At 34.7% G+C, this 22631-nt stretch overlaps 1 protein-coding gene across 2 annotated transcripts; it reads left to right on the forward strand.

The window, feature by feature from the left end:
- Nucleotides 1–638: 638 nt before the first annotated feature.
- LOC106132770 (CREB-regulated transcription coactivator 3) lies at nt 639–21438 on the forward strand. Of its 2 annotated transcripts, XM_060949624.1 has the most exons (12): nt 639–841; nt 3010–3173; nt 4955–5112; nt 5397–5493; nt 6997–7171; nt 7463–7621; nt 8782–8829; nt 11666–11776; nt 12226–12321; nt 16710–16805; nt 17383–17581; nt 18098–21438. In XM_060949624.1, the coding sequence occupies exons 1-12, from the start codon at nt 728–730 to the stop codon at nt 18253–18255; spliced, it is 1575 nt and encodes a 524-aa protein (XP_060805607.1). In that variant the 5' UTR covers nt 639–727; the 3' UTR covers nt 18256–21438. The 2 variants fall into 2 exon arrangements, with proteins under 2 accessions (XP_060805607.1, XP_060805608.1); XM_060949625.1 differs by lacking the exon at nt 8782–8829.
- Nucleotides 21439–22631: the final 1193 nt, after the last annotated feature.

Genomic DNA, 22631 nt, shown 5'->3' on the forward strand with positions numbered 1-22631 from the left:
AACATTACCAATTAGCGTTTTATAATATAGGTGTTAAAATTGATCTTGGTTTGATTTTGAGAAATTGTAAATTCAATAAAAAATACCGCTGAACAGTCTTAACGATCCCTTACTGCTAATTTTACGGGTAACGTTATATACAGTGTGTGGCGACATCTCTACGCCACTCGTCACAAACATCAAATCACACAACAACTGTCAATCATCTCGAAGAAATCGACGCGCTCAGCCAATAGCAGCGAAGAACCCAAATCGCGATTTCAGAGATTTATGGATTGGAGCTATATATACAACCTCCGACATAACATCGTCGGAGCCGCGGTTCCCCAGGCATAACACCTAGCCTGGCGGAAGATCTTCCCTTTGGTGGCGGTCGAGCCGAATCATCGCTCCCGCTACAAGTGTATACAGTTATTATCATCAGTCATAGAGGTAGAGAAAACCACAGAAAACTATTTTATAGTTCTACAAGAGATTTTTATTTGTGATTTTATTATAATTATTTTGTAAATATAGTAATACATTTGCATATATATATAACTTAGCTCAAAAAATTTACATCATACACCTTTCAAAAGTATACTTTTTTTGACTTGTAACACCTGGGATTTTGTTTAATCTGTGATCTGACTGCCTGATTTGACAGGCAGCAAGCAAGCGCGTTTTGGTTCTTGTAGCACTGAAAATTGTGATGTAAAAAGATAAAAACAAATATTTGCTGGCCATCATGGCGAATCCAAGAAAATTTAGTGAAAAAATTGCCCTCCACAATCAAAAGCAAGCAGAAGAAACTGCTGCTTTTGAAAAAATATTGCGTGAAGTTTACGACGCAACCAATAAGGTATGTCGCCTATTTACTCAGGCAATCGCTTCCTGGCCGTCAAATGTGCCCGCCGACGTAAACAATAACCATTACAATATGCCTTTTGCGCTTTTGTAACTATTTACCACGATCTTCTATTTAAAAAAGCAACAACAAACATACCAGCCCTGTTGCCAATGTAATATTATCTGTTTTAATTGTCATTGTCGAAATGCATTATAACTTTTCAGTACTCTTTACAATAGCCAATTATTAGTACTTTAGTATATGGGACAATATAATAGTAACGTAATAACATATTGTTGTTTTGCGGAAGATTTATCAATATAATTACTATAGACTGTTTATCAACAATAACCCCTGTATTAACTATATTCATAAGATGTGAGGAAAACATAAAGGTTTTGTTTGTGATCTTGTGAGCCTCTAGTGTAATAAAAAAATTACTTAATTATGTATTTAAAATTAAATAGCACAGAATTTTTCATACAAATAACATGATAATTTCATGAATCACTACTGAGTTGTGATAGCGTAATGGTTGCAGGTTAGTTCAGGTAGCAGGCGAGCTAGGCCCAAAGCTCCTCCTCCAGAGGCCCTGGAACCTGATCCTAAGCCAGATGTTGAGTCGTCACTGAGGCCAGCCTCACAAGGCCTGGGCACCTTCCGCAGTGGCTCATTGCCAAATGTGGCTGCACCACAAGCCACAAATGCAGAGCCTGAACAGAAGGTTCCTAGTTTTTGGGATCTGCTCGCTATACCTTTCATTTGGTCGTAGATTTTGTTACTTTTACTTTATGGTAGTGGTGCAGTTGTAGATGGCTGTAGTTTTGGAATGATCATGTTATTAATTTTTAGTTTACCAAGACGCTCGAAATAGTTGTACTTAGATGATTTTTTTTTATTTCAAATTGATTTTATTAAATTAAAATCATAGGAGATTAATGCACAAATAGTTTTTATTATGTTGTAATGGATACTCTTGCATGCAACACTTATTAAGAATTTAAGGAGATTATTTAGAGTCTTATTTTTAAAATTTGTGGTACAACATTCAGAATTATATATCAAAAATGTCTTTATTTCTTGTTTATTGAAGGAAGTAACACAAATTTGTTTTGCTAAAAAAACAGTTAAATAACCACCAATAGTTAACATGATAACATGTCATAACCAAATTCACCGAATATTCAGCAAATTATATGCACACAGAAAGTATGGTTATATTTGCTTAAACAGATGTGCTGTGATGCCATATGTTCTCAAAACAAATCCTTTATTCAAATATTGTTAGGCCTGGTGCAGATTGGTAATGTGGCATTGATTCTATAAACCTTAATAAAATAGACATTGGGGCAAAAAGTCCAGTATTAAAATTGTATGAAATGTCTTGTTTGATGTTTTAATAGCAATTACTGGCCTCATGTCTATGCTATACTGAAATATTATAATGGAATGTACTTACTCTGCCAGGATTCCAATATTGTGCACTGAGTCTCTAATATATGGGACCAATGTATATCATCTTATAGTTCTCTGCTCAACAGAATGTATAAAAAGTTTAAACAAAACATTACTTAGATAGTGAAACAGACAGTTCTAACAAATATTAAAATTCACTGCTATCACTATTTCAGAATTCCATCACCAATTTTGGCGAAAAATACAAAACAAAGTTTTTTTTTTGTACATCTAGTTTTGCTCTGATTCTTTTTTATTATAATTTTAACTAAATGTGTCTCAAGTCAGTGATATGACTAAATTCAATTCAATTTTGAATGTAAAAAAAGTTTGTAATTATAAAAGTGGTAGATTAAATGCTATTTTAAGGTTTATAATTTTTTGCAGATTGCCCTCTGATTCTCGCATGCAAACATTATTTTGTTGAATTAGGTTTCTCAAGTCCTAAAAAATTTAATTTGAAGTAGATTTTACTAAAGAATTTTAGTAATTTTTGTTAATGTACTCAGTCTAGTAAAAGTAGGTACACTTATGATGTATAATTGTATGGTCAAAGTAGAGCATGCTACATTATGATGACAAGGTATATAAAAAAAAAAAATCACATAAGATTTGTATTAAATAAAAAAATTCATACAAATTCTAATTAATAAATTATCTTACAATAAGTTAAAAATAGATTATTTTTATTTACATTTTTACAAAAACAATATCTTTTTTTGCAGCCTGAAGAGACGACGTTGGCGACGCAATATGGCCGTAGTGGGGGCACGAGCCCGTCGCGGAGCCCTGTGCAGCGCGGTCGAGCGTCGTCCTCCGTGGGCCCCATGCGACGCCCCGCTGACCGCAAACACGACACCAGTCCATATGGCAGCACTGTATACTTAAGGTAATATGTCTTACATGTAATCAATCAATTATATATATTTACAAGTCTCTTGTGTTACTAACTGGCAGACGAGATAAAACTTGAGCAGAAGTGGGGCATGTAAGTTACTTGAGAAGTATAGTTAAGATGTCCCAGAATTGTCAGGGGAAATGGAAATGTGATTTACGCGGGCTAGGCGGAGATGCGGGCGTAACCTAGTAATTCATATTATAAGTGTAACACCTGTTTCACATGGGGTTAGGCTATTGATTTTCATGTTCCATATTGATGTCTTAATTAGTGTTAACAACACTAGGCTATTTGAGTTGATTAGTGGATAAAAAATTATTGTAAAAATTTAATTAAATAAAAAGAATGAAGTAAATTGAATAATATAAATAAAATTATTAATTAAAAGACAGAAAATAAATCTTATAGGGTACAGCAAAGTTATTAAACCTTTTCCTACATGCTTTATGTAATGTTCATTAATAAAATAAAATAACCTTGCGAATAAATTTCCTTTAATATACTTGTACTAAACCTAAAAGTATTGATATTTATTATAACGCTGCCATGGCCCTACAAGGTAAACTAATTTATGATTCATTCAATCAATATAATATGGAGCTCCAAGTCAGTTATTCTGAGAAACCCATTCATAATGAATAATTATATTCTGTTTGGATTGAGAGGAAATATGTCACATGGCATTGAGCGCGTGTCACAAAAAACGAAAGGGCGCAAGAGCCACTATTGTATACGAGGTTTAATTAATCGGTTTTATTCGCCTTTTAATAACACTTGACTGTGAAAAGCAAATTACCGCGAGGAATTATATTAAATGACTCGAGTCGCCTTCGTGATCGTGCGTCACACAGTTCTTGGCCTATGAAATGGCTGTACAATTCATATTCCGTGAATAATAACTGTAATTATTGTGGGTAAATTGACTTTAATTATTCCCCAAATACAACGGAGGCAATGATTTCAGAGCAAAACAGGAAAAAGATTTAATTGATTTTTATTTAATAAACGGAAATAGGTTTATTGTAAAGGTTGAATGCATGGTCTAAAATTTTTTTCTTACTTATACATTTATAGATATGTTTATACTATGAAGATATTTTTGTACTATGAAGTAGGCTTTTATAAATGTGTCAGAGAGTCAAGCGGAAAATATACTATTTCAGTCAAGAGAGAAAGAAGGTTATCATGCTGACTGATAAAATAAAGGCGTGGGAAAACTGGAGCAATTCCACAGTTCATTTGTGTTTTATGATATAAAAGGACATATAACTATTTATTTATAATCTTAAGAGATTCGACATATCAACATATGCACGAAAGTAAACTTATGAGGTAACTAACTGCGAAGCAGTTTCCAGTAGTTTTATGACCTTAATAAAGTTATTAATGATTATAACATGGATGATGCGAATAAAATTTGCTTCACACCCTTATTTTTAAATTGGAAAATTACTTACTAGGTTCTCAAGATGCATAAAAAACAACTCTAGAGCCCTGAAAATTACTTACCTAACTTTTATAAAAATGTATTTAGAAGTAGGGGTACTCTGAAGTTTGTATATAACGAATTTTAGCTTTCATACATAAACTTAATGATATGATGGTATTCTGATGGAATTTCGCCAAATTAGATAAATCACTTAAATCTAGCTTTCAATGAAAAGTAAAAAGTTAACACAACAGTTAACAAGGAGGTTTCAGCATAATAATAAAATAGGATTTCCCTATAAAAATTTCAGCATTGATTTTACTTTCACCAACAAACATTCCAGTCCACCGCCTGACAGCAACTGGCGACGGACGAACTCCGACTCGGCCCTGCACCAATCATGCGGCGAGCAGCAGACGACGACGCAGCCTTTGTCGCCCCACCACCCGCTGCACTCTCACGCTCATCCACACATGCATCCGCATCCGAATCACCGCAGAGGTCCGTTTGATTTTTTTTCATTGGTGGCAAATGTGCAATCTAGGAAGACCAAAATCTTAAATAAACCTACTGCAATTTAATATTCAATTGTGAATAGAACTTGTATTGTGTTCGCCCATTAAATGTTCATTAATTTAAATTTATTTGTATACATTTACAACAACGCGTAATTTGTGAAAAAAAATATTCTGACTAAATTGGTCCAAAGATACTTAAGAAAGAGTAGGAATGATTATATTTGGACTCTTATGGATTAAATACTAATCGATTTTTTTCCCCAACAGCTGACATCCACCTTGACGTATTGTCCTCATTCGGAATGAATCCAACAAATCGCCCGCGATCTTCGTGTGAAATACCCAGGATACCAAATAATAATAAGTAAGTATTTTCCTTTCTGTTTATTCTTATATCTGCTGAAATAAAGGTAGATAAGTCCGTATGATGGTGGCACATTAATCTATTCAGCTTTTACCGTGGTATATTGGTTATGGTCCACTGCAAAGGTTAGACGGGGTTAGTCAGGCGGTTATTACCGGATTTGACGCCAGAAAGTCAGTTCGTAGGAACGTGTGCAAGAGAGAAACATGTATTCTATGCCTCTTAAGAAGATCCAATTAGATGGCGATAAAAAATTAACACTGAAAACATCAAAGATTCTCCATAACACGAATCAGTTTCAAGCAGTTAGTTTAGAGGAGCTAAGACAGATGTTTTACTCGTCCCTTCCCCTAAATCTAAAACTGAATCAATTGTCACAATCTTTTCTTCACCTACTATTATGGTTACTATGCATTTTTTGATAAAAATTAATGCCTAACATATAATGTAGAATACCGATAATGGAGTTCACTGTACGGATTAGATCTAATCGTGATAAGTTAGTCTTTATTATATCAGGCTAGACATTAACGTCGAAAATCGCAATGTCTGTTAATACGATAAATTCATAGTAATTACAAACTTCTATATTAAAAGTCGGACACCCTAATTATAAATTATTATAAGCTTTTAGCGTTATAATTCTAACGACACTTAATTGTATACAAATACAATATTCTGTAATTAAAATATGTTTTCTCGCATACTATAAACATGCAATGTGGAAACAGCAAAACTGCAAGAAAATTTTGAAACAAACCATGTACTAATCCATCCTTGACTATGCGTATGCGCATTTTAGCGATGTAATTCAAAATGCGAATGGCGTGACTAGGAAACAAACCGAGACAAAATTTAAATTACTTTGGTTGTCAATACGACATAATATGTATTTGTAGGATTTTTTTTTGTGTTCTGTTGCATTAAAAGTTGTGCCGGAAACAACATTTGGTTGAAAAGCGAAACAAAAACATGGAAGAATATTTCTTTGGAAACTGTAACAAACACAGTTAAATCATTTAGTATAACGATGACACCTGCAGAAGTTATTTAACTATGTTGCAGATGACACCGCAAACTTACAGAATAATATTTATGTCATGTGTTTCCTTAATCTTAGCACCGAAAAAATTAAATTACAATATATTTTTTTTAATATTTACTACATTGTGTGAGTATGTACGTGTAAGTGTAGAATAATAAAGTATGTACATGTAAATATTGTGATTTGAAACAGGACATACAAGTACACCTGTTTGGTGCCAAGCAAATACTACTACTATAATAACTTGAAATTACTGATAATGTAGATTAGTTAGGCATATAACAGAAAAGACCGAGCGCGCACGGCAGGGAACTTATGGGTGCCCGGGCAGCTGCCTATTAAACGGTCTAGACAGTACCAATTGTTCATTATGAAGTTACAGAAAGATTATATCGTTAATGGTGATTATTTTTAACCTTCCTCGGAGCCATCTTCATTTTGAAAATAAATGTTTGCAGCGTGTATGAAAGTGGGGGGGACGGCGGCGGCGGCGGTGGGGGAGGCGCAGCGGGCGGGCTGGCGTGCGGCGAGCTGCAGGTGCCGGGCGGCTCGCTGCCCGACCTCACGTCCGTGCACTTCCCGCAGCCGCACTACATGCACCGCGCCTCGCCGGACAACCACCAGCCGCGATACGTGAGTGCAGTCACTGCAGAGTGGGCGGAGGCGGTGGTGGGGGGAAAAGTCATGGCGACCAGTGGAACAAACGTTTTCAATTTACATTGTTGTCAGTCAGGCAGAAACCTTTGACTTTTATCTTTTTACAGATGTAACGATTAACTTTTGCTGTTGAATTCAATCCGAGTTTTAAAGCCAATAGTTAACAGTAAGTTAACACAGCAACAAATCCGGCTCGAAGGACCAATATTTCCCTTGCGATTGCTCGTACAATTGTGTCAACTAATACGTATTTATCTCCGTGCCCAGAGCCCCACGTCCCCGGGCGCGGTGTCGCCGGGCGCGGGCAGCGTGTCCCCGGCCACGGGCGGGCTGTCCCCGGCGTCGGGCTCCCCGGTGGGCGCCACGGTGCCGCTCGCCTCCTCTATGCACCACCCCCACGAACACCCCTCACTTTATGATACACAGGTCTGTTATTCCTGATAAAAGCTTGTATTTCCTCCTACTTTAACGTGGTAAGCTGGCCCTCTAAAAGAGAGGCGCACTTAAAAAGACTGATCGGCTGTTACAGACTTTATTTTGTTTCTTTTACAGTATATATTAGTGTATAGTGTTTAAATTAGAACTCAACGCTCTAATGAGGCTAATCAGCTGTTACAGGTTTCAATTATGTTTGTTTAACAGCTTATACTTGCGTCTTAGCTAGTTTAAAAAGAAAAGCATTTATACTTGACTGTTTATTATACCGTGAAAACTCGTCGACTTGGTCCTTTCAGCTATTAATATTTTTTCTGAAACCTATACTATTACACCATAGTCGTTGGGTGTTTCAAGAAAAAAACTCGTGCGGTTTTTGTCGAATGCTTTTATTTACATTTTGTGTATACATAAACAAAATATTTAATTGTTTCTAGTAACATACTTACGTAATATAATGTAAAGGTTCAAATGATAAAGGCCAGGCCAAAAATGAAATAAATATAGAACTCAATATAAATTTTACATCTGATAAGTAAGGTGAGGTAAAAAATACATATTAAACTAATTAATCTGACTAGTAATCACGTCTTTACTTGTGCCAAGAAAGTGTTCTTAACATATAAGTAGGACCGAATTCAAAATATTCGATGAATAATCGGCCAAATATGCACAGTCAATAAGGACCCGACACTATTGTTTATCAAATAAGGGTTACCAGATCCTGTATTGAAATGCGGGCCATATTTATACCTCTGATTCAGACTAAATACTGAATAAATAAAAGATTTTATATAAATCTTTATGATGGTTAGGATATGAAGAATTAGTATGCATAAGATGTGTAAAAATAAAGAATGTGCAAAAGCGCATGATGTATAGATGGCCTAACACTGGCTTTTAGGGGTAATTCCGAACATCAATGAAAGCCCAACAGAACAACTGGTAATTGTAATAAGAAAGTTCTGAAGTATTTTGTTTTAAATTTGTGACTAATTTATATTGTTGTGCTGTTCGGAATCATTCCTTATTAACATAAATTCGTGTACAACCCGCACTATTGACAAATATTTAACATTGTTTTCTGTTGTCTCGTTTTACTTTGTTGTGTTTATTTTGCTTTCTACACAATCATTTTTTGTTTATTTCAGAATCACTTATCTGTACCAAACACAAATAATTATCTCCATCATAATAAGGTTCGTTTTTTAACATCTTCCTTTTTTAATCAATTTCATACGAATTGCTGGCTTGAGCTTGAGCTGGTCATTGACGGTGCCATAACAACCCACTAACTAAAAAAGCCAATTGGCTGCTTTATTAACACAACAATATTTATGTAATTTTTACTTTATTCGGATATAAATTTTCCTCTTTTGATCTTTGACGCTATACCTACTAGCCCAGAAAAATTCAATCTCTAAATTACAATAAACATCCACATTTGTGTATCAATGACCGTCTTATCGAGATACCCTCCGATCTTGGATACTTTTACGAGTAAAAGTATCCAAGATCGGAGGGTCAATAAATGAAGATTTTATATTTTATATATATATAAAATGCAGCAATTAGCGGTGTATTAAAATCAAAAGCAATAATCTTAAACTATCTTACGCCCACGACTTAGCCCGCGTAAATCGAAATATCCCGGTAATTTCCGTTCTCGAAGGCATTTCGGGAAGTCCTCTCTTAGTGCACCCTAAACCACATAGATAAAGTACATGCAAAATTTCCAATTTCTAGACTTTTTTGTATTTCGGTTTGGGCTATTCGTTGTCAGTCAGTCATTCAATCGCTCAGTAACGGAAGAGTTTTTTTTATATATACATTTAGAGATCGTTTTGAATGGGCTGTCATTTAACAAGATTTTGCATGAAATTGTTCTTTTTTTAAATACGCTTTTTACTACCACAGAAAATTTTCTAAAGCAAATAACATTGCTTTTTGTTTCAATATCCACCTTCTTGTAATAATTACAAGTGTTTGGTTTCAACTAACTATTTTTTTACTAACACTTTTTAATATATTTTTATCCAATGTGTTGTTTAGTTTTTCCTATTTTTATATATTAAATCAACGTTTATCTTAAGATCGTATAAAAAACCGATTTTTTAAAGCCTTTTTAAGAAAATGACTATGAACAAAAATAGATCTACAAAATCCCTATCACTAACTATCTGCTGACTGCTTCAATGAAACAAAATTCAATAATATGTTTCATTAACCTATCAACAAATTTAATAATTATTTACCTCGTACTTACAGTTTATTTTGAAGATCTGTGTTATATAAGATCAGCACATATAAAGTGAAAATATTTCAAGGCTAGGTCCATTCAAAGAGCTTGTCCCATTGTGACATACAGAACAAGGAAAATGTTTGATCTTACTGTCAAATGTCATCAAAATAAAATCATGTTTCTCCAGTTCTTATAACTCCGCCTACCTTCAAATATTTGCTGTGCTTTGTTTCTAATGTCGTTTTGTATTTAAAAATTAAGGATCATTTCCATCAAAACTGAGGGAAAGGGAAAAATAGACTACCTGCCGCAGATAGTCTATTTTTTATGTCCAAACTGTCGAAAAGAAATATATCTATAAATATAGTAGTTTTACGTGACTAAAATATTGACATCTCAGGACAAATAATACAGAATAGAAAATGACCTTGAAATTTTTGGTTACATTTGTCGCTATCTCACTTCACGCATTGGAAGTAAAAGAAGAGACGGAGGGGAATCGAGGAAAATCAATCTCTTTCAAACTGGATTTTAAACGTGTTATATAATATAACGATTTTAGCGGATAATTAAACAAGTTTTTAACTGTTGAAGCAGAGTTGACAATCAATACCCTCCTATCGTGGTTGTAAACAGAATATCATTGTTTGTAAACACGAAAATCGTTGTGCTGCGTCTTCTTATACTTCATTTTGTTTTAACCACCTAAAAAGTGGCTTAACGGGGTCAAAAGCGACCTTTAAGGTAATAAAATATGAATGAATGATAACATTTTCGTAATTTTTCGGGTTGTAGTCTTTCTCCACTAGCCTCCAGATATTCCGTAAAGGATTACATTGTGCTAACTTCAATTGATGTCTGAGAAACCACACTATATTTAATCTATATCAAATTGTATGCGAATTATGCTGTACTTTTAAGTTTAATTTGGGTGGATAGATATTATAATTTATATTTTTCTAACATTGCTATGTTACTTATAAAATATATAATTTTTCAGGAATTTAATACTAGCTGCATGACTGACTCGCTTGAAGCTAAAAATAGTGTGACCTTTTTATTTGACTATCTATTTCACCGTCATTTGAATACAATAGAATTGGTTTAATCATTTAAAAAATTTCACTAAAAGTTTATTTTTCTTGAATACTAATAGTGGCTTACAAGTGGCGTAATCACAGTAAAAATATAATTTAACAACCATGGCTCCAATGTCGGACTCTCCTGTATGAATGTACAATGTACTTTTGTTTACGTTATCTAATGGTACAGTCTAGAGCAGATAAATCTAGCCCCTTTTGGTTCTTATGTGGTATGTCATCGATTTATTTGGACAGGGAGGAATAATGACTTTTGTCTAAGTTGACGGTCTCTGTGGCGCAGCGGTGGTGCGCTTGTCTGTGACACCTGAGGTCCCGGGTTCGAATTCCGGTCATGAGAAACAATTTTTTTCTTTTTGACCTGGGTATTGGGTGTTTATTTATCTTTATAAGTATTTATTATAAAATATAGTATCGTTAAGTTAGTATCTCGTTACACAAGTTCCGCACTTATTTCGAGGCTAGCTTAATCTGTAAAATTTGCCCCGTAACAAAAAAAAGGTAAAATCACATAAATGTATAAAAAATATAAAAGTATTTTGGAAAGGCTTTTTGAAGGGAGAGTCCTTATGCTATTTTGTTACAACAATAGATGTTAAAATCAAAATGTCACGCTATTATCGCTCTTAATCTAACTGGTGTAGGGTGCATGTAGTAAACACAAAGTTTACAATTCCATATATCTGGTTCCAGAATATGTCGTCACTGGAACACAACGCGTGGATCACGTCAAGTTACCAGTCGCACTGTAGTCCGCCCTCGCAATATTCATCCACATCGAATATAAACATACCTTCACCTACGGTAAGTGTTAATAAAGTGAATTTTGATTGTGAGTTTGTTCTACATACGCACATACATACACATGTCTTCCATACACCCTGACTGACTTTGTTCTATAATATATTCACGGTAAGTAAGTGTTATGTAAGTAACACGTAGTAGTAAGTGTACGGTAAATGTTAATTAAGTGAATTTTGATTGTGAATTTGTTCTTCATACGCACATATGCCTGTTCCCCATACTCCCTGACAGATTTTGTTCTATAGTATATTTCCATTTTGGACAATTAGACTTATAATACCCCCTAAAGTTATTTTTTACAGCTAATATTTAGCATCACTTTCTTACTAGCGTCGGTGTTTTAATTAAAAGTGTATATGCCATTCCCTTAGTATAATTTACTTTCAAAGCGAAGTAAGATTAATTGTAATCTCAACCTCCACAGGTATATTCTTATTCTCCAATTCCAGATGGTGCACAGTCCGGGTAGTCCAGTGGAGTCTCCTCAAACGGACTACAACAATCTGCACCAAGTATTGTTGCAGCCCTTCGAGCAGATCACCATGGTGAGTTCTTCGAAGCTTTTATTATAGTATTGGTATTATTTAAAAATAATCTTAATTTTAAAATAATATTGACTGGAAAAACAAAATGATCAAGCCTGAGGAATGGGATAGGGTTTTATATCATGCAATAGATTATGAGATTGAATTTTGAATAATTCAAATCAACTGTAAAATTAAATACAATAACACCTAGGCTATGAAAATGAAATGAAATAAAAAAAGTAATAAATAAAATGACGACAATATACGTAATGATAAAATGTAACTGAACATATTATTCTAAACCATTTTTTCCTCATTCATCCATTAAACTCATCAAGTTGTAACACTTAAATCTTCGTTTATTTGTACAATTTATTTTGTAACACTTATTATATGATATTATATACAGATATGTACGTATTTATTACATTACAGCGTTTATAAATTATTTTAATTCAACCATAATTTGTCATCAAACATATTTTATCTTTTTATAAATGTTTATAAAATTTCTATGCTTCAATGGAAATAGCAAGGAGTTGTAAGTAACAATGTAGTTGCATAAAATATTAGATGATGCTAACGAATGCTTCTGATAAGGCAAATATTCGACAAAATATCAAAAGCAGAAATAAAAGCTGTGCCAAATCTTTTAAGAAATGATAATAGTGGCACTGAAAAAATCACTTTAACTGCACTGTTAAAGAAGATAGCACAGCATAACAAACAAGCACTTTAGAATGAAATGAATCAAATAATGTTGTAAATGTAATTGGATCTGGATATTCTAATACAAAGGCCTTCGCACATAGCACTCATTTGATGCTGAAATTCAAAGTGAAGTGTTCAAATATACATCTGCAAATTTCATAGAATTTCTCGCACATTTGTATACTTTTTTATTCCACCCTAAGGAACACGATTAAATATTTTTATAGTTTCAGCATCAAGTGGGTCGATTGGCTAAATAAACCTCCACTACAATTTACTAATATGAATTTAACTACCACTACGACAGGTTACAATATGTAAAAGCTGATGAAAAATTAGTTAGTCCCAAAATAATTCGTGCTTCTATTTCATTGCCAATTTGCTCATGTTTGTAACCGTCTTAATGTGGTGCTGTTAACACACAAATAATTTTTACTAGTATACTAGCTGTCAATAATATTTGTCTATAAAACCATAATTTAGATATATGAAAGTGAGAAACATAAAATTTATCTTGTTTCTCACTTGTACTAATAAACAACTTTTGTTGGACGTATGTGTATTGCAATGAAAATAATTCTGCCTGTCCAGCCTACCTATACTACCTAGATACCTGTCTGAAGCCTGGAATATAAAACGTTTAATCATATTTCTCATCATAGCGTAACCACGTTCCTTATCTTCAAAGTTTACATTTCCTGACACATTTCCTGCCGTGAAATACATTGAAAACCTTATTAACTTGCCTGGCATTTTCCGTTTCGGAAGGAACTCTTACATTTGTTATCATATTCTCAGATTGTTTTGTTATTAGAGCGATATAATATTGACAGCTGGTAGAACTAGTAACGTCTGTACGTAAATGAGTGTAACGTTGGTGGATGTTGGCCAAGGACTGGGCGCAGCTGGTGCAGAGTCTCGTCGAGTCCGGCTGGACCGCGCACGTCCAAGTCGCGGAAAATGTACGACACCCTCACACATACACAATCACTTTTTATACATAAGTTTGTCATTTGCTGAAAAAGTATTAAATCGAAAAAGAAAACAAAAATGCGAACAAATATTAACTTTTTATTCTTTCAGCCTTCTCATAAAATAAGTGTTTAAACAATACGTGCTATAAAAAAGAAAGTTATGGTATTTGTTCCTTTTCAGCAAGTAGCATAATCTATCGTAAAAATTGACATAAGAAACGAAAAACATGGGATGAAATGACATGCTTGATAATATTTGAAATGGATCTTGACACCAGTATTACTGATAAAGGATATTTTTTTTTAATAATTTATTTATGATAAATTCATGAAGTATTTATAAATGTCTTCTTCCTATGTTTTTATAACGTGAGCAAGTATCGGTATTAATTTGACCCACAGCGCTATTTCATACTATTCCTACTAAAGGGTAAACAAAAATTTTCAGTGATATTTTATTTCAATAACACATAGAAAATATGGATACTTTTTCTTTTATAATACAATTACACACACATTTTTATTTATTGTAATTCACACTATTCAATATTATTTGCTATATTGATTTTATAAAATGATCACGCCTTTGCAAGATTATGTGCCTAAAACATCAATAGAAAAACCCATATCAAAATTAGCTTCATATTATAAGCAGAATTTTTTGGCATGTTCGTACAAAGATTTTGCTTTAGAAACTTTTACGTTCCAATCGTCTAAATATAATACGTCCACCAAATGGCGCAAAGGAATTTAAGTCCTATATTTCATATACCATGTCATATCATATATTCATAGGCAATAAACGTCATATGCGACAGTCAATCTGTGTAGAAAAAATCGTAATAAGCCGTCGCTGTTAAAAACGCATGCCTTCGCGTCGTATTCATTTATTTCCTTTGAAATGTTGTATGTTTAACACAAATTATTTTCATGAAATATTGTTACTGTCTCGAGCTAAACTAAGTCGTTTTTATTTTGATTTATCAGTATATAGTGTTAGTATTACCTAGTACTCGTAGTATACTTTTAGACAAGATAAATATACTACTCTGTCAAGAAAGTAGCAGGAAAAGATCAATAATACACAAACTGTTTGTTATTCATCCAAATTTATTTTATCACCTTCAAAATATGCTCCTTTAGAAACGATACACTTACGCCAACGAATAATCCAATCATCAAAACATTTTTCAAACGCTGTTTCCGGAATTGAGGTCAGTTCTCGCCGCGAATTCTCTTTTATGTCTTCTACCGATTGAAAACGGGTGCCACGAAGTGGTAATTTGAGTTTAGGAAAAAGAAAAAAGTCGGCTGGAGCCATATCTGGTGAATATGGTGGTTGCTCGATGGTATTTGTTGAGTGTTTGGTTAAAAATTCGTTCACAATGATGGCCTTGTGCGAAGGTGCATTATCATGGTGCAAAATCCAAGAATTTTCTTTCCACAAATCTGGCCTTTTTCGTCGGATTTGCTCTCTTAAACGCCGCATAACACTCAAATAATATTCCTTATTTACCGTTTGACCTTCCGGCAAGAATTCCGAGTGCACAACACCGCGATAGTCAAAGAAAACAGTCAACATGACTTTGACTTTTGAACGACTTTGGCGTGGTTTTTTCGGTTTCGGTTCAGTTGGAAGGCGCCACTCCGAAGCTTGTTGACTAGTTTGCATGTCAAACTCGTAAACCCACGTCTCGTCACCAGTAACAATGCGTTTCATGAATGTTGGGTCGGAATTGACTCGTTCTAGCATGTCCTCAGCGACTCTCATGCGATTGAGTTTTTGAAAAAAATTCAGGTCTTTTGGGACTAGCCGAGCGGCAACATGTTTCATACCCAAATTATTAGTTAAAATGGTACGGATCGACTCGTGAGATACAGAAAGTTCGGTGGCTATCTCTCTCAAAGTTGAATGAGGATTTTCAGTCACTATTTCCTTCACTTTTGCGATGTTAACTTCAGTTGCAGACGTTGATGGCCTACCAGAGCGAGGCAAATCTTCCATCACATCTCGACCGCTTTTGAACGCTTTGTACCACTCATAAGCACGAGTTTTTGATAAAGTCGATTCACCGTAAGCCTTCTGTAACATTTTCAGTGACTCCGAACACGATATTCCATTGGCAATGCAAAATTTAAGACAAACTCTTTGTTCGATGTTTTTATCCATTATGAAATTAGCAATACACACTAGATATGATATAACTAAAAATAGCACTGTATTTAATGTGAACAACAGATGCAACTCAAACTCCGCGCCAAAATGGAAAACAGTTGTGCCAATCTAACAACAACAAAAAAAACAAAAATTTGAATTTGGAACCATAAATAAATAATCCATTCCCGATACTTTTCTGACTGAATGTAGGTAAACTAGATTTATATTTGATGCATGACGAATTTCAAGTCATGTCACAGCACTAGTTAGAAGCATGTTAAAGGATTACTTAATAGACGTTCCCCGAATTGATGCACTCCATTGTTAAATACGAATAATTTCCAGTTTATTCTATTTGTTTAATCGCTCGCTTTGTTTCTCAACATGTGATTGAACAATGCTTACTTTCTTTGTATCCTTTGTAATTTTAACGTTATGTAGAATATAGTGGAGTCGTGGCATTATTTTTCAGGATTTGCTGCATTTCTCGGTGTTTTTTCTTGCTTGCTATGACCGCTTTCATTTGATTTCAATTTTACACAATTGGGTTTTTCGTTTGGCAGATGGACTCACCCGTGTCTAATTACAATACGACGTATATGAATCACAGTTCACCGCATTCGCAACAGACAACGAATACGACGCATACATATTCCCAGGTAAGGCTTGTTTTTTGTTAAGTCCAAAGTAATGAGATTTTTTTTTGACGTATTTGTTTATTGTACGTAGTTTAAAAAAGACGACGACGATACAACTAGCTTTAATGGTTAAAGGGTTCACCTTCAGCAGGTTTGATCGTGCCGCAGATCCTGAACAAAACCGAGAGCACCATAGAGCACGGGCGGAGAAGTGGGTACTCCACCCGCTTCTCCGCCCGTGTAAACCGGAAAAATCCCGTTACCTTCTGTTCCCGCGGCAATTTCCAAAAGTCCTTTCTTAGTGGGTGCCTACATTATGGCAGCTATCTGCATGCCAAATTTCAGCTCGACCTATCTAGTAGTTTAGACTTTGGGTTTACAATGTCCCCCTGTTTTCTCAGTCTGTATTATTCCTTTATCTCGAAAAGTTTTGATAGACGGTTTTGTTCCTGTTTAAAATGTGGGAAAGAGGAAAGTTTTTTGTGGAAGGTTAAATCTATAAATAAGCCGGGGCGGATATTGTGATTTTTAAAGTTTCGGGATATTATAATTTGTTCTGGCGTTAGTGAAGATAATATTGCGTACTATTTGTCACCAGGGCGGTCACTCCCACCAGCAGCACCAACACCAGCACCAACACCAGCACCAGCACCAACAGCAGTCCCACTCTCCGCCGGCGCGGGCGAGAGACCCGGTGCCGGGCGGCGGAGGGTTCCCGGCGCTACAGCCGCTCGCCTCGCCCTCCGCGCCGCGCACCCCCGCCACCCCCGCCAGCATCCCCGACATCATACTGACGGGTGAGTGAGGCGGTGTTACCAACATCAACAGCAGGCTCACACTCCGCAGCGAGGCGAGAGATAAATGTTTTCGAAATTCGAAATTGCCGTTGTTAAGGTTAGTAGCATCATAAGAATATAAGTACTGAAATACCATGATGCTACGTTTCTGATTCAACCGAAGTGAATATCTTTTGTACGCATCGTGTGACGGAAGTGTTGATTGGGAACCGCGACGTTGACAATGTATCCATAGAAATTTTGATAAGGCCACCTAGCATTTTTCACACTTTCTAAAAGGATATTTCATGCAATATTATCATCTTACCGGCTTAAGTCCAGTTGGCATCCTCAGCTTTTTAAAGTGGAGTTCAGATTAAGCCTTTACTCATGATCCACTCTAGGATAAGAAGGTAAGTCACGAAGGGACTCCCATCTATACTCTGCAATCTTTCAGGTCACGCTAGCCTCGCTTGGGTGATGGTAGCACATGCAGTTGCCGCAAGTTTACTACATCTGTAACTTAAAAACTTGCAGATTACTCGGGCGAGATAGACGCGGGCATATTCGGCGGCGAGGAGGCACAATTACGTGAAGGCCTCGACCTCGACGACTTGACGCTGTTGACGGAGGAGCCCAGCGCTCTACTGCCGGACTCGGCCGTCGAACACGAGTTCCGGCTCGACCGGTTGTAGTACCGCGCAGTGCCTGCCGCCCGCCACGCGTAGGGATGTCGGTGATGTTTTTTGAAATTGGAATTATCTTTTCTTTTTTGTTTGTTGCCAGATTTAAATTGTAATTTGTCATTGTTGTCCTTTTAATGAGTTGAAAAGTTTGAGTTTATTTTATTATCTATTTTTAAAGTTGGAATTCATATTTTTATTAGAGAAGATTGTTACTTTTTTATTATTATCAGTATCTGACGGCCAAAATGTGACATGCAAGTTTCGACACTAGGAAGGAATAACTTTCAGTCACTTGTCACTCGCAAAATATGCAATGGAATGGACTGTTTACGGCCAGTAAGATACGATTTAATTAACTTATCGCAGACTTGATTCCTTATTTTTACATTTTTTTTTTTTTGCTTATAATTTTTAATTGTTCAGTCAATTTTAACATTTTGTTATGATAAATTAATTGGAAATCTAGATGATATATTTACACACCAACATAGATATTTACTAATAAACATTTGACAATCACAAAGGAAAAATATCCAGTGTTGATATTTTTCAATATATTTACTAATAAATGTGAAATTCGACCGACATCCCTTCTGACCGCCACGATCGCATTCCTACTGTTTGACGATGACTCCCTATACTTCATGACAATTCGTTTCAAGTCTGAGCTAGAAGGTAGAGGTAGCGAGGCGGGCAGGGCGCGAGAGCTAGTAACATTCCGGTCGCGCGCCGACATCCGCAGACTTAATGAGTGCAAGTGTTCAATGTGGTTTTAACGTTTTACTCATGTTTCTAATTCGGAGGGTTAGGTATGTTAGTCTTAGATTTTTTAAATGGTAATCGATCAATTTATCGACGATTCGTGTACAGCATGAAGTGATTATTTTTTAGTATTGTGAATATTTACTCGAATATCATTAGGGAATTTGATTCGGATTATATTGAGACAATTTTATTACTGATCTTTTAATGTGAGGCTGTAAAGCCGGTTCTTTGTAAATACAACTTGAAGTGTTCACTTAATTGAAATTGCATTTATCGCTAATGTTGCATGCTGGTACGGCTGGCTTTCGATTGCGTTCAACGAATTGTCAAACGTTAGTTTTTATATGCACTTGCGCAATTTGTGTATCGGAAACGTACAATTGTTTTGGTAATTAAGGCACTATGCGCCGCACTCTACGTTACTATCTTTATTACACGATTGCATCTTTAGCGGTAACGGTTCATAGGCCGGGGTTGATTTATATGGAACCTTTGTGGTTTGATAAGGTTAGAGGTTTATCCATAGGTATTTTTACCTTCGCAAACGGTAGACCAGCCCGCTTATTCAAGAGCATAGACGAAGCATGTTTTATCTTGTCTCCCCGTCTCTTTTTAACACTTGGTATTACGTCTAAGATAAAGGGAATATAAGACATATATATATTGTTAACGTTCATGAATAAGTCCCCAGAAATAATTCTAAGATAAGTGGATGTAAATGAGTATATGTGCATAGGCCTTAATTATTGTTTGTTTTTATCCATTGAAATTAGGTTATGACTGTAGTTGTATTTCATTCCGAATTAATACTATTAGAAAATGTATACAGGAAACACCAAAGAAAGATATTTTTTTGTCTTTTATTTTATGTTATGAACTTGAACGTTAAACGTTTATGTTTATTATTTAATGAAATAATTGTACGTTGAAGATACTCTTTGGCACTCTTTTCATCATAAAAACACTGAGCATGAGATGCAATTTACTAGCCGGCAGCAACGAGTAGACTAGTCTTAACTACCCCAATGTACCTAATACAAGCGGTCACACATATCTTTCTTTTTTATCATTTTTACAGGGTGTTAAATCAGAAGACACGCACCACTGAGTCACAGTTTTAATTTGTATTTAAAGTTTCTCAAACGGTAAAGTTTTAAAAATCTCTATAAATAAGGATCAGCCTATATTTTTCTCGGTTCATTTACTAGTGTGTCTTGAATTTACATAAAACTAACAAAAACAAAACAGCCGAAAGGTTTCCTACATCAAATTTGTGACCGCCCTTGAACTTACAACTTTCATACTAGCTTCTCGGTGTTACTTAGCATGAATACATTATGCCCCAATTCCTTTCTACATATTATAATTAATTAGAATATCCATTTACGAGCATGTAAATAAGAGAGTTGTTATTAAAGTTTTTAATAAGCTTTTGTCGCAAACATATCTTGTGTACGTGTGGTTGCGATCTCGATACCGTCAGGGACTTTAAAACTTTGTTATAATTAATATCACAGTTTATTCGAGTGTTTGACAAATACTCTACAATAGGTCCGAGCGAATAATTGCATTTCACACGGTTAAAATTTTTATAATCTGACTTAAATAGTTTTAAGTTTAATAAATTTAGTTATAACGCGGGGTGCTCGCAATATTAAATTTAGTCATATCAATTTGTTGTTTAAGTCGTTAGGTTCGTGCGTGGTACACTTGCATTATGGTGGGCGGTGTGGAAACTTTTTTAAATTAATTGCAAAATACCACATACAATTTAAGCTCGTATTCGCGTACTTTTCTCTGGTTCTTCTGCATCAAATGTCAGCCCAAAGACCTATATTCCCATTATCCACCTCTTATACATGACGCACCGCGCACGACTTATACAGGGTTATTTTTTATAAACAAGAAACCATTTAACAATTGAATCATAACATCAAACTAAACAACTTTTACTATTCGACCCACCTCAATATCGCGAAAAAAATATCGGCTTCATACAAAATGTGCATGCATAGGCAACCGGAACGTATGAAAAAGCTGATTTTATTTTCGCAATTTCGCGATTCCATAGTTAAAGTTATATTTTTGTTAATTAAAAATAAACCTGTATACGGCCTATGAATTTGGTGTGTATTTTCCAAATATTGTGAAAAACTGACAATGTACAAATTATTTTATTCTCGTTAACAATGTGTGTTAGTTAATATTGCGAGTATCTCAAACCATACATATATAGACACGTGTTTTGTTTTGTAAATGCTCATTTAATTACGTTTTAAGAGTCTAGTCATCAAATTATGAGTTTCAAACGAAATAGAACCTGTTTTTTGCACCAATGAGAGACTGAGCCGAGGTTCGTGCGGTTTCAATCCATTCCAAATGAATACAATTCGCACACATCTGTGTATGGACTAGGGAATGGTCCGGTGATCAAACATTGTTTTCCTTTAACTTCTGTTGATAAATATCAATTATACGAGATCATAGAAAAAGAAAAATAGGAAATATTTTGAAGAAGCGCTTTACTTTTGAAATTAAGAAGTAAATGCACTTGAATGGAGATTACCTTTATTCTTACTATATTTGACGTACTGGAGCGAACACAAGTTAGCTCAGTTAGCATTTCTAAGGGTTTTTCTTAATTTTAAATGAAATATTTTGGTTAATTTTAGGTTCGACCAGTTTCCATGCATTCTTGTCACAACCAGGTTTGGAACAATTGCCAAAATAAAGCAATGAATGACATCATGTAAGTTGTACATTATACTATGATTAGAATGCCATTCACAATAACAAAGCATATTGTTAATGTCTTTTAAAGTTTAATTTCTATTCCGATAAGAGGTATGTACTGTATGACAGATAATGTAAACTATATTAATAGTTGTATGATAAATGTGATAAAGGAAAAAGCACAACATTAATCATAGCGGAGCCTAATCAGATTTTAAAGTAAGTTTCTTTTCTTAAAAGTTTAAATAGTGTTTTCTAAATTAAATTCATTACTACATGTTGTAAGCTAGATTCTGCCAAACGCAGTTTATTATGTTTGACCTAAAGTGTTTGAAGCGGTTTGTACATCAGTTTAAAATACGTTGGCCTTCAAATCTCCGTATATACCATACTTTTACTTCGAAACTGTGATAAGTGTGGCAGATACTTAGTATTGAAGACCAATATATTTATTTGTATGTAAATAGATTTTTAGTAATAAAGTTTATCGTAGAAATAAACGGTCTTTGTTTTTATGTATAATGATACGGATATGACAAATTTAAGTATAATTTCGCATATTGAAAATTAATCGACGGATGAAGTAGGAGTTAGGTCTTTTTTAATTCTTATTTCTCGGAGGTGTTGATTCTCATAGTTGTCGGGTGACAAATTGTAAGAATATTCTTTTTCTTGGCGTATATAATATAAAGTAAAATATGTTGTGACTCGGGTAAACTATATCTGAATAACTTCTCCATCAAAATGATTGAATTCGTTTGACAATTATTGAATTCATGTTATTTTCTCTATGATTTGCCAGCCTCATCATTTTCTGAGCAAAGGCAGTGTCATAAATATTTAGTCACATTCACACAGTCCCGAATTACGGATAAGTATTAATGTGC

This window comes from Amyelois transitella, chromosome 19, assembly GCF_032362555.1.
Source record: "Amyelois transitella isolate CPQ chromosome 19, ilAmyTran1.1, whole genome shotgun sequence".
NCBI classification, from domain to species: Eukaryota; Metazoa; Arthropoda; class Insecta; order Lepidoptera; family Pyralidae; genus Amyelois; species Amyelois transitella.

Excerpts from the sequence above, each read along its gene's own strand:
- LOC106132770 (XM_060949624.1), top strand. The coding sequence starts at position 728 with ATGGCGAATCCAAGAAAATTTAGTGAAAAAATTGCCCTCCACAATCAA. Across the intron at positions 16,806-17,382 it reads CGACGCATACATATTCCCAG|GGCGGTCACTCCCACCAGCA; the intron begins GTAAGGCTTGTT and ends ATTTGTCACCAG. Across the intron at positions 17,582-18,097 it reads CCCCGACATCATACTGACGG|ATTACTCGGGCGAGATAGAC; the intron begins GTGAGTGAGGCG and ends AAAAACTTGCAG.